The sequence below is a fragment of the Cherax quadricarinatus genome, chromosome 65 (genome assembly GCF_038502225.1).
Source record: "Cherax quadricarinatus isolate ZL_2023a chromosome 65, ASM3850222v1, whole genome shotgun sequence".
Lineage (NCBI taxonomy): Eukaryota > Metazoa > Arthropoda > Malacostraca > Decapoda > Parastacidae > Cherax > Cherax quadricarinatus.
In genome coordinates this window covers 12233044-12246866 of record NC_091356.1, presented here as the reverse complement: position 1 = coordinate 12246866, position 13823 = coordinate 12233044, and the positions used below count along the sequence as shown (strand labels likewise).

General features: G+C 39.4%; 1 protein-coding gene across 4 annotated transcripts in view; it reads right to left on the bottom strand.

Moving 5' to 3' along the window:
- The window catches only part of LOC128700530 (E3 ubiquitin-protein ligase MARCHF8), a 158701-nt gene that overhangs the window by 14203 nt on the left and 130675 nt on the right, over positions 1 to 13823 (bottom strand). For 3 of the 4 annotated variants that reach the window (XM_053793783.2, XM_053793782.2, XM_070098948.1), the window contains 2 exons: positions 12805 to 12969; positions 11926 to 12445 (listed from right to left, as the gene is read on the bottom strand). In XM_053793783.2, the coding sequence (XP_053649758.1) occupies positions 11926 to 12445; positions 12805 to 12969 (685 nt within the window). The remainder of the gene's footprint in view (positions 1 to 11925; positions 12446 to 12804; positions 12970 to 13823) is intronic. The other variant, XM_070098947.1, reaches the window with a different exon arrangement.

Genomic DNA, 13823 nt, shown 5'->3' with positions numbered 1-13823 from the left:
ACTGCCTTGCCTTTTCTCAAATTATCATCTTCAAGACACTATCTCCCACTAACTGTTTTTCGTTGATCCACAGCAGCAACTACTTATCAGCGTCTTCGATTGTTTGCGATCTCTGTTTCATTAGCACATTTACCCCTTTCACAACATCAGCTTCCTTGATTTCTTTTTTCTTCGCCAGGATGGAACTGATCGTTGATGTGGACTTCCCATACATCCTGGAGAGATTAGCCACGTGTATGCCACTTTCGTACTTTGCTGTGAGTTTTTTCTTGAATTCTATCTTGTTTCTTTCCTTTATCAAAGGGCTGGCACTCAGAACTTTCTTTGGCTCCATGGTGGTTTATTTAGCAGTCACACTCAATAAACAAGTACAAAAAACAATGGGTTATTACAAAATGTTTCAGATGAACACACAGGGTGATGCTCACTCAATGAGAAACAAAGGCAGACTGAGTCACAAACTCATGGGATGCTTTGTGTGGGCGCTTGAGTGGCCTAGTCACGTGGATGCATTTGGTACGGACCATTTTCAACTCTATGAAAGCTGAGCAGATGTACAAAAACTGGGACAAAATTTTGACGAAAAAAGTCGTAGAAAACAAATCCTAGGAAAATTGGGGCATACGAAAACTGAGTTTCCACTGTAACAGCAAAGAACATTTAACATAGTATTGGGGTCAAAAGTTACAGCTTGCTGATTTACTCTTATGATTCTTCACTTATGTAGAATGGCTTCTCATCCCCAGAATTGTGACTCCCAGTTGAAGTTGTTAATTTTTTTTTTTTTTTTTGGGGGAGGGGGGGTTACAAAATCTTAAAAAAATTTGCTGGAGATGAAAAAGCTCATTCAAATGTTCGGTTGTATGCTATTCAATAACATCACCATAACCACCATAGCTGCCAACACTGTGCATCATGTATACCATATGTATATCTTTTTTTTGAGTCACTGGTGATAGCCATGAGGATGTCAACTCCATTTTCAGTAACTGTTAAAAATGTTATTGAAAATTGTCAAGATGAATTGAAGAACTTGACCAACAGTGGCTGACTTCCCTAATAAAGAATTGTGAATGAAGCAGGTGCCTAGATATTGCAATCTTTACATTGCTTATGCCTTTGTTATTGAAATATATACAAGACTGGCAGCTGTTTTCCTCTCTGACACAAAATATTAATATAGGTTCCTTCTTTGATTTCTTAGCTGAAACCAATTCATTACACCAACCACTACTCTCCTTTTACCTTAATGCTCATCCAACATGTTTCTCTTCTCTAACATTGGTATTCATTTGCCTTACATTATTAAGTGACTAACAGAGGCTTAATAGATTCTGGAAATATAATAATTATTTTAAATTTAGAATGTTGTCTTGATATTTATAAGTGATACAGTAAATTCTGGCACCAAAAAATTGCATATCAGATTAAAGGGAGTATGGAGGAAGTAGATGTGTTCCTATACGTATTTGGAAGTGGACTTGTCAGTGTGAGAGATGAGATGAGGTGGTGTGTGAAGGCATCTGTGGAGACAAAGAACTTTCCCTGTGGAGGCAAAGAGACCAATGTACCAGTGTATAGTGGTACCACTGTCATATGGGTGTGAAACATGGGTTTTAAATATTACAGTGAGGAGGAGGAGGCAAGAATGAGTGAAGATACATATGTTTTCATTTTCAATTGAAGAGTGGTACCCCGAGTTTTGGCCATAATTTCTTTCAGAAGGCTATTCAAGTGCCGTTACCAAAAGATTAACCCTTTCAGGGTCCAAAGGCAAAATCTGAAGGGGTGCCCCAGTGTCCAAGAAATTCTGAAAAAAAAAAAAAAATTATTTTCTTACAGAATTAAAGATAATATTTTTGTGAAGTTAATAAAACAAAACAAAAATTCTGATCAGTGCTTACCGAGATATAGAGGCGGGAAGTTGACCCAAAATGACTGGGTGGCGGCAACATCAGCGACTTCCGCAAAATCGCATTTCTTTATTTTATGTTTTTTATACTTTTTTCTTTTCATTTCTAATTTTTTTTCTTTTTCTAGTAACATTTGTGGCCTGTGAGACCAATACTGTATATAATGTATATATATACACTCACTGTATTGAACACAATAACCACACTAAAGTTATTATAATATTGTTTACCAGTATTGTTTACTACAATAAACATGCACAAATGTTGTATAATACTAATGTTCTATTATATATTTACATATGTACAGTCACTGGACATGTTTCTAGAACTGCTGCAGCCTGTGGAAGTCCTTGAAACAAGGTACCATGCACAGAGGTACCTTACATTCCTCACACATAAACCAAGTGTCTTTGCGTCTTTGTTGCCGTCATTTTGTTTGTGCACAGACAACACATCTCTTCTGAGCAAATTTCTTCTTAGTTGCAGGAAGCTGTATTATGAAGTGATCACCTTCCCTCCTCAAATGCTTGGGTATTTCCTGAGGAGTTCGAGGACGGTTTTGTATAGCAGGTGTTGTTACCTGGTACTTCATTATGAGTTGTCTGACAACAGACAAACAAAATTCACAATACGGTGGTCTGTTGCCGGTCTTTATTTGGTACATATTATATGCATTGAGCATTGAAATGTCCATGAGATGGAAGAAAAGTTTCATGTACCACTTGTAACTCTTACGAACACAATCAACAAAGCCAATCTGCATGTCACATTTGTCAACCAAACGCATGTTTTGTGTATAATCAATCACTGTCACTGGTTTTTGAATACGTTCATTAGTCACTCTATCAACTTTGCCACTGTCTTGCATTTTGTTAGGGTGAATGGTTGTCAACAATGTGACATCTCGTTTGTCATGCCACCGTAATGCCATGATGTCATTGGCAGTAAACACCTGCACCTCACCAGCACGAGTGCCTGCATTGAACCTGGGCATATGTTTACAATTAGAACCCACTATGCCACACACATCTGTCATGTTCACTCGCAAGAAATCACTGAGTAAAGGGCTTGTGTACCAGTTATCAGTATATAATGTATGCCCCTTACCAAGATAAGGTGACATCATGCTTTTCACTACGTCACCTGAGATACCCAATAACATCCTGGTATCTTTCACTGTTCTACTTCCCGTGTATATGATAATATCCAATACCAGGCCACTGTCACAGTCACAGAGTACAAACAGTTTTATACCAAAGCGTTTCCTCTTGCTCAGTATATACTGCTTGAACGACAGTCTACCTTTGAACAAAATCAAAGACTCGTCAATTACAAGATTCTTGAATGGATAAAAGTATATGCTGAACTTTTGTTTCAGATACATAAAAACATTTTTAATCTTGTATAACCTGTCATTTCTGTCAGGCCTGGTTTTGTCAGAGAAGTGCAACATACGTAACAGTAAGATAAACCTGCTGTCTGGGATGATTTCACTGAAGACCGGGGTACAAATTAGCCGATCTGTGGACCAGTATGATTTTATATTAGACTTATAGACATGAGGCATAAGCATTATTGTTGCAAAAAGCAAATACATTTCAGCAACAGCTGTCTCTTTCCACCTGTGTAGTCTTGACTGTGGTGATATGATTGTATTTGCCATGGTGTACTCAAAATACTTATTACTTTCCCTGACAATAGTTTCTATCAAGGGCTGGTCAAAGAATAGTTCAAAGAATTCCAGTTCATTTGCAGTGTTTCCAAGGGAAAAAGTTGGTAGGATTCCACTTTGAGAGTCATCAAACTGGTGGAGCTTGGGAACAAAATTAGGATTTTGCTGCCAATCTCAAATGCAGTTTGGTGGTGGATACTGGATATCATAAGCTGGTTGTAGTTGTGGTGGGGTGGTGGCTGACGCTCCGCTTTGTCCTCGAGCTGAGGAGTCAGTGGCGTGGGTCCCAGCCTGGGCTGGTGAGTCATGCATGGCCGTGGCACTACCACCACCACTACCACTATCACCACCAATACCACCACCTACTGATGCCTGTGATCTATCCATGCCAAGTGCAGCCACATCATCCTCACTTTCACTGTCTATTCCTGGTGTAGGGCCACGGGATGTACTCCGTCCTCTGAGCACTACATAGGGAACACTACCCGAGTGCATGCAACGGCATATATACTGACGCTTCACTGGTGAATATGATTCCTCACTATCATTACTCGAATGATCGTCAAGAGCAATAATATCACAATCCATGTCACTATCATCATCATTACTGAAGTCAGAGGCCAGGCCACACGAAAATGTTAGTTTTCTCTTGCGACGAGGTACAACCGAACGTGACTGAGACGTGCCCACACCAGAGGTAGAAGGTTGAGGATCGTCAGGATTTTCTGCACTATTTTCGATATCCTGGTCATTGCTTTCGGTCACTAATCGATCAAAGCCATAGAATTATTCTTCATTTCCACTTCCATCAGAGTCAGAACTATCAGTTACGAAGAAGAGAGTCCCAATTCGCCTTAGAGTGAGAGATGCCTTGCGGCGAGGCATGGTGAACAAAGGTTACTGAGGCGGCGTTCCCACAATGCCATGCGGGCACCTAGAATTTTTGTTTACGGCACACACACACCACACAAACCTGTTCTCTCAGATGTAGGCCTACCAGCCTCCTCGCGCTAAATTTGATATCGCTAGAATTTTGGCGTAGATCTACGGTTTGGCCCCTCAACGTATAGTTGTAGATCTACGGCATGGACCCTGAAAGGGTTAATCAAAAACTTGCATCATCTATACTTATTAACCTCTTATGTGAACAATTTTTTACACCTCATCATTCATTATATACAGTGGACCCCCGGTTAACGATATTTTTTCACTCCAGAAGTATGTTCAGGTGCCAGTACTGACCGAATTTGTTCCCATAAGGAATATTGTGAAGTAGATTAGTCCATTTCAGACCCCCAAACATACACGTACAAATGCACTTACATAAATACACTCACATAATTGGTCGCATTCGGAGGTGATCGTTATGCGGGGGTCCACTGTACTGTATACAGATCTGCATTACCTAGTATCTAAGAGTGCATTTTTTTTATATACTGCAAATTTAGTACAGTATAATCTAGCACTCAAATACACAGTGAACCCTTAGGTTAACTGATTAATAAGATTATTTCCATTTACAGTGGGCCCTCAAATTCCGTAATTAATCCATTCCAGAGAGTGTCACAAAAGTTGAAATTTACGAAGTGAAACCATTTTCCCCATAAGAAATAATGTAAATCAAATTAATCCATTCCAGATGCCCAAAAGTATTATTAATAAAATATATTTTTTTTACATTAAATATAGATTGTATTAACCCTTTCAGGGTCAGCAGGCCCTCTCCTAAACTTGTTCTCAGGGTCGGAAATTTTTCAAAAAAAAAAAAAAAAAAAATCCTAAAGAAATGATAGAGAATCTTTTCCCAATCATAATGACACCAAAAGTATGAAATTTGATGGAAAGCTTACGGAATTATGCTCTTGCGAAGTTAGCAGTCTCGCTGATGTTTATGCATTGGCGATTTCGCCCACTTTGAGCCCTATTTTCGGCCAATTTTAATGTACCAGTCGACAAAAATCATAACTATTTTACTAGAACTCCATTTTTTCTATCGAATGAGTACAAGAAACCACCCATTTACAGATTTCAATTATCCAATAAAGTGGTCAGAAATTGGCAATTTTGCCAATTTCACACAAATTTCAAAAGATGTCAATTTCCAAATAGGGTCAAGAATAAACAAGACAGACATTCCTGGCACTAAAATAAAATTTCCTCTCATCATTAGTCACGTCCTCAGGCCTCTGTTACATTTCTTTTGCTTTCCACTTTGAATTTTTATTCTCACATAAAATAGAAGATTTACTGTTATGCAGACTACTGCATTAGTGTAGAAATGGTGTAGAAATGGTATAAATAATATCAGTGCACTTGTGAAAGAATATTAGACTCGCCAGTTGACGTGTACTGGACGTGTGGCATGATTTGTTTACTTTTGAATTTTGGCAAAAATCGAACATTTCTGCCACTTTGAGCTCAATTTCAAGGTACTTTTCATTGTGAAACCAATCAAAATCATCTCAATTTCTGTAATATGTCTTCCATTCTATAAAATAAGTCCAGGAAAACTAGAATACAACCATAAATAGCATACGAAAATACACTGCAAAGTCGCTGTTTTACAGCAAAAACACGGTCGGAGTTTTTTTTTCTCATTATGCACTGTGTGGCGCAGGAATTTTTTTATACTGCGCACACTGACCACATAGACCCATTCTTTCATATGTAGGCCTACCAGCTTTCTCTCGCTAGATTTGAAGGCTCTAGAATTTATGTGTACTAGTATGGCACCAACCCTGGCGTGCAAGTCATACTAGTATGGCACCAACCCCGAAAGGGTTAATGTTGGTAGAATTACCAACAATATGTAAAGTAAAAGGACATAAGTGCAACTAATGTGACATTTTATTTTGGCAATGTTTCACTCTCCAGGAGCTGTATCAAGCCATTACAAACAATATGTGGACACAGGGTATATATAGGCTCAGAGTGAGGTGTAATACTAGTGGCAGTAGTAGTAGTAGTAGTATGTGAACTAACACTTGAGTAGCCATAGCATCCAGCATTTCCATAAGCTATCTAACCAGGACAAAATCGAACCACCATGAACCAGTCAATGCAGGAGTTTACACTATACCTTGTGGAGGCTGTGACAATATATATGCAGGTGGAACAGCTAGGAACCTCAAAACACGCCTCAATGATCACTTTAACGCATGTAGGAATGATAACTTGGACAATGCCTGTGTACAACACTGGAATTCCACCAATCAGCTCATGAAATTTAAGGATGCCCGACTAGTAATCAAAGAACCAAATTTCTGCAGACGTCAGTGCCTTGAATCATCATTAATCGCTGTTTCTAACACAAGCAAAACATAGGCAACTTCATCATCTCTAAAGTTTTAGCAAAAATCCTCCTCAAAACAGTAAACCCTGCCATCACATAGTCTCTGCTACACAAGAACACAACAGAGAAGGAATACTGAAACAGACCTTCTCACATCCAACCACCAATAGAAATATTTCTCTAACCTATTTTTATGTTACCCAAGTAATAACTTTTATAACCTTTTACTCATGTACAAGTTGATTGTTCTGCCATATTGTGTTATTACTACTATTACAACTTATATTACTACTACTTCTACTAATACTACTAGTATTACACCTTACTCTGAGCCTATATATACCCTCTGTATCCATGTATTGCTTGTAACGGCTTGATAAAGCTCCTGGAGAGCAAAACGTTGCCACAATAAAATGTCACATTAGTTACACTTGTGTCCTTATACCTTACATTAAATATAGATTTACATACAGAAAAGAATGAGAATATTTTTTTTATTATCACACTGGCCGATTCCCACCAAGGCAGGGTGGCCCGAAAAAGAAAAACTTTCACCATCATTCACTCCATCACTGTCTTGCCAGAAGGGTGCTTTACACTACAGTTTTTAAACTGCAACATTAACACCCCTCCATCAGAGTGCAGGCACTGTACTTCCCATCTCCAGGACTCAAGTCCGGCCTGCCGGTTTCCCTGAACCCCTTCATAAATGTTACTTTGCTCACACTCCAACAGCACGTCAAGTATTAAAAACCATTTGTCTCCATTCACTCCTATCAAACACGCTCACACATGCCTGCTGGAAGTCCAAGCCCCTCGCACACAAAACCTCCTTTACCCCCTCCCTCCAACCTTTCCTAGGCCGACCCCTACCCCGCCTTCCTTCCACTACAGACTGATACACTCTTGAAGTCACTCTGTTTCACTCCATTCTCTCTACATGTCTGAACCACCTCAACAACCCTTCCTCAGCCCTCTGGACAACAGTTTTGGTAATCCCGCACCTCCTCCTAACTTCCAAACTACGAATTCTCTGCATTATATTCACACCACACATTGCCCTCAGACATGACATCTCCACTGCCTCCAGCCTTCTCCTCACTGCAACATTCATCACCCATGCTTCACACCCATATAAGAGCGTTGGTAAAACTATACTCTCATACATTCCCCTCTTTGCCTCCAAGGGCAAAGTTCTTTGTCTCCACAGACTCCTGAGTGCACCGCTCACCCTTTTCCCCTCATCAATTCTATGATTCACCTCATCTTTCATAGACCCATCCGCTGACACGTCCACTCCCAAATATCTGAATACATTCACCTCCTCCATACTCTCTCCCTCCAATCTGATATCCAATCTTTCATCACCTAATCTTTTTGTTATCCTCATAACCTTACTCTTTCCTGTATTCACTTTTAATTTTCTTCTTTTGCACACCCTACCAAATTCATCCACCAATCTCTGCAACTTCTCTTCAGAATCTCCCAAGAGCACAGTGTCATCAGCAAAGAGCAACTGTGACAACTCCCACTTTATGTGTGATTCTTTATCTTTTAACTCCAAGCCTCTTGCCAAGACCCTCGCATTTACTTCTCTTACAACCCCATCTATAAATATATTAAACAACCATGGTGACATCACACATCCTTGTCTAAGGCCTACTTTTACTGGGAAATAATTTCCCTCTTTCCTACATACTCTAACTTGAGCCTCACTATCCTCGTAAAAACTCTTCACTGCTTTCAGTAACCTACCTCCTACACCATACACCTGCAACGTCTGCCACATTGCCCCCCTATCCACCTGTCATACGCCTTTTCCAAATCCATAAATGCCACAAAGACCTCTTTAGCCTTATCTAAATACTGTTCACTTATATGTTTCACTGTAAACACCTGGTCCACACACCCCCTACCTTTCCTAAAGCCTCCTTGTTCATCTGCTATCCTATTCTCCGTCTTACTCTTAATTCTTTCAATAATAACTCTACCATACACTTTACCAGGTATATTCAACAGACTTATCCCCCTATAATTTTTGCATTCTCTTTTGTCCCCTTTGCCTTTATACAAAGGAACTATGCATGCTCTCTGCCAATCCGTAGGTACCTTACCCTCTTCATGCATTTATTAAATAATTGCACCAACCACTCCAAAACTATATCCCCACCTGCTTTTAACATTTCTATCTTTATCCCATCAATCCCGGCTGCCTTACCCCCTTTCATTTTACCTACTGCCTCACGAACTTCCCCCACACTCACAACTGGCTCTTCCTCACTCCTACAAGATGTTATTCCTCCTTTGCCCTATACACGAAATCACAGCTTCCCTATCTTCATCAACATTTAACAATTCCTCAAAATATTCCCTCCATCTTCCCAATGCCTCTAACTCTCCATTTAATAACTCTCCTCTCCTATTTTTAACTGACAAATCCATTTGTTCTCTAGGCTTCCTTAGAACTCAAGTATAAAACAATAATAACATCACACTTACCTTTATCGAAGACTCTTGTTGGTGTATGGAAGACGGGAGGAGGGGAGAGGGTTAGGGTGATGTTCCTCCACAGGTGTTTGCACCTCACTCCACTTTGCACAAATGTCCTTAATCTTTGAAGAAGGCATTTTCTTCCCTCTCTCTTCCTCCTTCTGTGAAGCAATTTCCTCAGCTGGTGTACATAAGAACATAAGAAAGCAGGAACACTGCAGCAGGCCTGTTGGTCCATATTAGGCAGGTCCTTCACAAGCCATCCCACTAACAGAATATTTGCCCAACCCAATTTTCAATGCTCCCCAAGCAATAAGCTTTGATAATTCAATTCACTAATGTGTAAGTCCCACTCAAATCAAATCGTGTGTGTGGGAAAGTACCCTGGCTGGTGTACATAAGAACATAAGAAAGCAGGAACACTGCATCAGACCTATTGGCCCATGGAAATAAATGGTATAAAAAACCGACACAGTGTAAATATAAACACTCAAGCAGTACAATGTGATCCTTTATTGACAACGTTTCACCGACACAGTGGGCTTTATCAAGTCACAAACAGAGCTACCTGGGTGGAAGGTACTGAGTATTTACATGATGAAATCAGGTTGAGAATTCTGGGTCAGGTGGAGAATGCTGCACATGACAATCTACTGAGTAGGATCATGCAGCATTCTCCACCTGACCCATCATTGTCAACCTGACTTCATCCTATAAATACTCACGTACCTTCCACCCAGGTAGATCTGTTTGTGACTTGATAAAGCCCACTGTGTGGGCGAAGCGTTGTCAATAAAGGATCAGATTATACTGCTTATGTGTTTATATTTCCACTGTTGGCCCATACTAGGCAGGTCCTTACAAACCATCCCACTAACAGAATATTTGCCCAACTCAATTTTCAATTCTCCCCAAGCAATAAGCTTTGACAATTCTATTCACTCATGTGCAAGTTCTACTCGAATCAAATCGTGTGTGTGGGGAAGTACCCTGGCTGGTGTCTTCTTGAATTCTATCGTGTTTCTCGCCTTCTTTACCAAAGGGCTGGCACTAGGAGTTTTCTTTTGGCCCATGGTGGCTTATTTAGCAGTTGCAAGCGCAAAAAAAGAATGGATTATTACGAAATGTATCATATAAACATGTGGGGTGGTCACCTGCCAATAAACAATGCCACAATGACTAGGAATGGTGTGTGGGGTGCCTTTCTGTGGCGCGGACGCTGGGAGGCCACTCATACGTGTTCCAGATGAGCAACGAATGGCGAGCCAAATTACGAATGCGAGGCTATATTTTTGATGAAAAAAGTTGTCGAAAGTCGATATTTACGAAGCGCGAGCCTTACAAAACTCAAGGGTCCATTGTACTGCTTTACAAAATATACAGTAATAAAAAAAATTATTATAACTGTGACTACATTTTTTTTAATGGGTGGACTTGTAAGCTAGAGGAAGGGCTTGGTCAGATGACCAAAAGCTCCAGTGGTGGGTCGTCATATGATGACCAGCATCAGGAAACACCTGTCCTGTTTCCTGATGAACCTTACCTAATCAAAAAGCCCATAGGATCCACAGCATTTCATGTATCCATTAGATTTGATTGTCATTAAATTTGATTGATGAAAAGTGTTAGAACATAAAAAAGGAGGAACACTGCAGCAGGCCTACTGGCCCATATTAGACAGGTCATTCTCAGATCTAGTACCACTAAGAAAAATATTTGCCCAAACCCGTGATCGTAACAATAACAGCCTATTCTGGATGTAACAGACTTTGTCTGTTCTTTCTGGCCACAGATTTCATCCATTAATCCAAATCTATGTCCATTAGAGGTTTTACTGTATTACATTACTTATTAAATTACAAATACCAAGGAGATGCAATTAGTCATTGTATATTCAATACTTTTCATATTTAATTTATAGTAATTTAGAACACTTTTTATCACTGCACAGGAAAAACTCTTAAACCTTATGTGTGATGTTTAGATTTTGCTGATAGGTTTTATAAGCCATTACCAGTGATGATTTAATATACAAAAAGATAAAGTAGCAAAAAATGAAATAGTATGCATAGAGTCATATTCCAAAAATGACGTAATAAAAACATAAATAAGGATTTTTACAGAATTAAAAAGATTACAGTCAGCTCTCTTGTGAAGCTCCTCAATGTAGTGTGATTTTTTTTTAATTTGATTGAAAAAGTGAATCCAAAATTGAATAGGTTGTGAAGTGACCTTCAATAATCCCTTCATAGTAAATGCTGTTTAAGTTTAGATACATTTTCTCCACTGCATTTGCAAAAATTAAAAAATGTTCTACAGTAGGACCCCCATATTCACAGTTAGCCATGGCCCGAAAATAACCCTTAATTTTGTTTAATAATCAAATCAAATCAAATCATGGTTTTGGTATCTGCAGCAGGTCCTTGGAACGTGTCCCCCGCGGATCCTACTTCCAGTAGCTTTATGAGAGAGTTTACTGTATATCCTTAAAATGTAATGTAAAAAATAAAATAGCAAGCATAGTAGAACTTAAAAAGTGATAGCAGCAGTGGTGAGACCTGTATTGAAGGCAGGCGGTGGAGCAGCAGTAGTAAGATCTGTATTGAAGGCAGGCAGTGGAGGAGCAGTGGTGAGACCTGTATTGAAGGCAGGCGGTGGAGCAGTAGTAGTGAGATCTGTATTGAAGGCAGGCGGTGGAGGAGCAGTAGTAAGATCTGTATTGAAGGCAGGCGGTGGAGCAGCAGTAGTTAGGTCTGTAGTAAAGGCAGGCTGGGGAGCAAGGGGCAGTGATGGGTCATCCGTCCACACAGCACCAGGAGGACTGGTGGTTGTGGTGGAGGTAGTTGTGGGAGTGAGAGTGCTGGTTGTGACATATGTGTTATTATTAAAAGAGGTGGTAGTAATGGTGGTATTGGTGGTGGGAGTTAGATCATGGGTCGCTGCCCCAGTGATGATGGACACACCCATGAGGGACTTTTCGGATTCATGAGCCTCGCTGCAGTTGTCTTTCCCACCACCACCACACTGCTGCACAGCATCGCGCTGCAACTCTGCCCGATCACGCTCGCTTAAGGGAACCTGAAAGAAAGCACTGTAAAAAACACCCGATGGAATCTTTCACAGTATCTGTCAAGGCTTTCAAAGAATTTTATGGCATGATTATTTTTGTAAATGGGACTGAGAGAGTGGATCCATCATTGACAGCACATATAAAGACCATCATAGTACACACTATTAAATTTTTCAGTTGCATTGACAAAAAAATCATTATATACAGAGGAGCTTTATAAAAATGCTTACTGTATATCATTACTTGTTAATGCTATAATATAATGTCTATACATGTATTCCAAGAAAAATATGTTTTCTAGTATGCAAGAGTTAGAATTATAATATGCAAACAAAAATGAAAAAGAAGTGTCTATTAACATTCAAACCTTTTCAGGAGCATTTTGAACATAAATGACTCTGTTGAAGGCACGCCATTTCTTACACAATTGTACATACATTTTGCATTGTACATACATGAATACAAGACCTCCAGTGAACCCAATTGCTACCACAATCAGCTTAGTCCAGAATGGCCATTCCAGTGTACCCTCCTGTATGGAAGATAGAAAACGTTTTATATCCTTGTTTGCTGAGTGCTATGTGTGATATATAATGTTAGTATTACCATACTTATTTTCAATTCAACATGATTACTGATGAATTTACAAGGAGTCTGTGTAAATATTAAGCAATCTATTGCTGAGCTATATTTGGTATCAACACAAAAATATGAAAAAATAAGGAATGTCCCTAATTTTGTTTCTATATGTATTTTCTCTTCCATATATTTTTGACACAGATGAAGCTCTTTAAAGCAGGAAATGTCTGGATTCTGCAGTGCTGAAGAGAGAGCTTCATTGCTGACTGACACAGGGACCTCTGACTGACACACGAACTACTGACTGACACTGCATTTGACTGACTGATGAAACAGGTAGATTAACTGGCATTGCCCATGTGCATCTTCAGACATTTTCCACACTGTCAAAATCAGCTGTAACAAAAGTCAACAAAATAATAGTAAGTTTTAATCTCTTAAACAAGATTTCCAATTTGTTGGAAATGCATGAGAGCAGTGCTGTATGACCCTTATTCATAATCAGATGCAAGAGAACTTTATATATACATGTATACATATATGTATATATACAGTGGAACCTCAGTTTTCGTGATTAATCCATTCTAAAAAGTCTGATGAATCGTATGAAAACTGAAGCAATATTTCCCATAAGAAATAATGTAAATCCAATTACAGTGGACCCTCGACTAATGATATTAATTGGTACCCGAGAACGAATATCGTTAGTCGAGTTTTTTTATTGTTAGTGGAGGCAACATGTTAGCGTTAACATGTATCGTTAGTCGAATTTAACGTTAGACAATGCCATCGTTGGTCGAGGGTCCA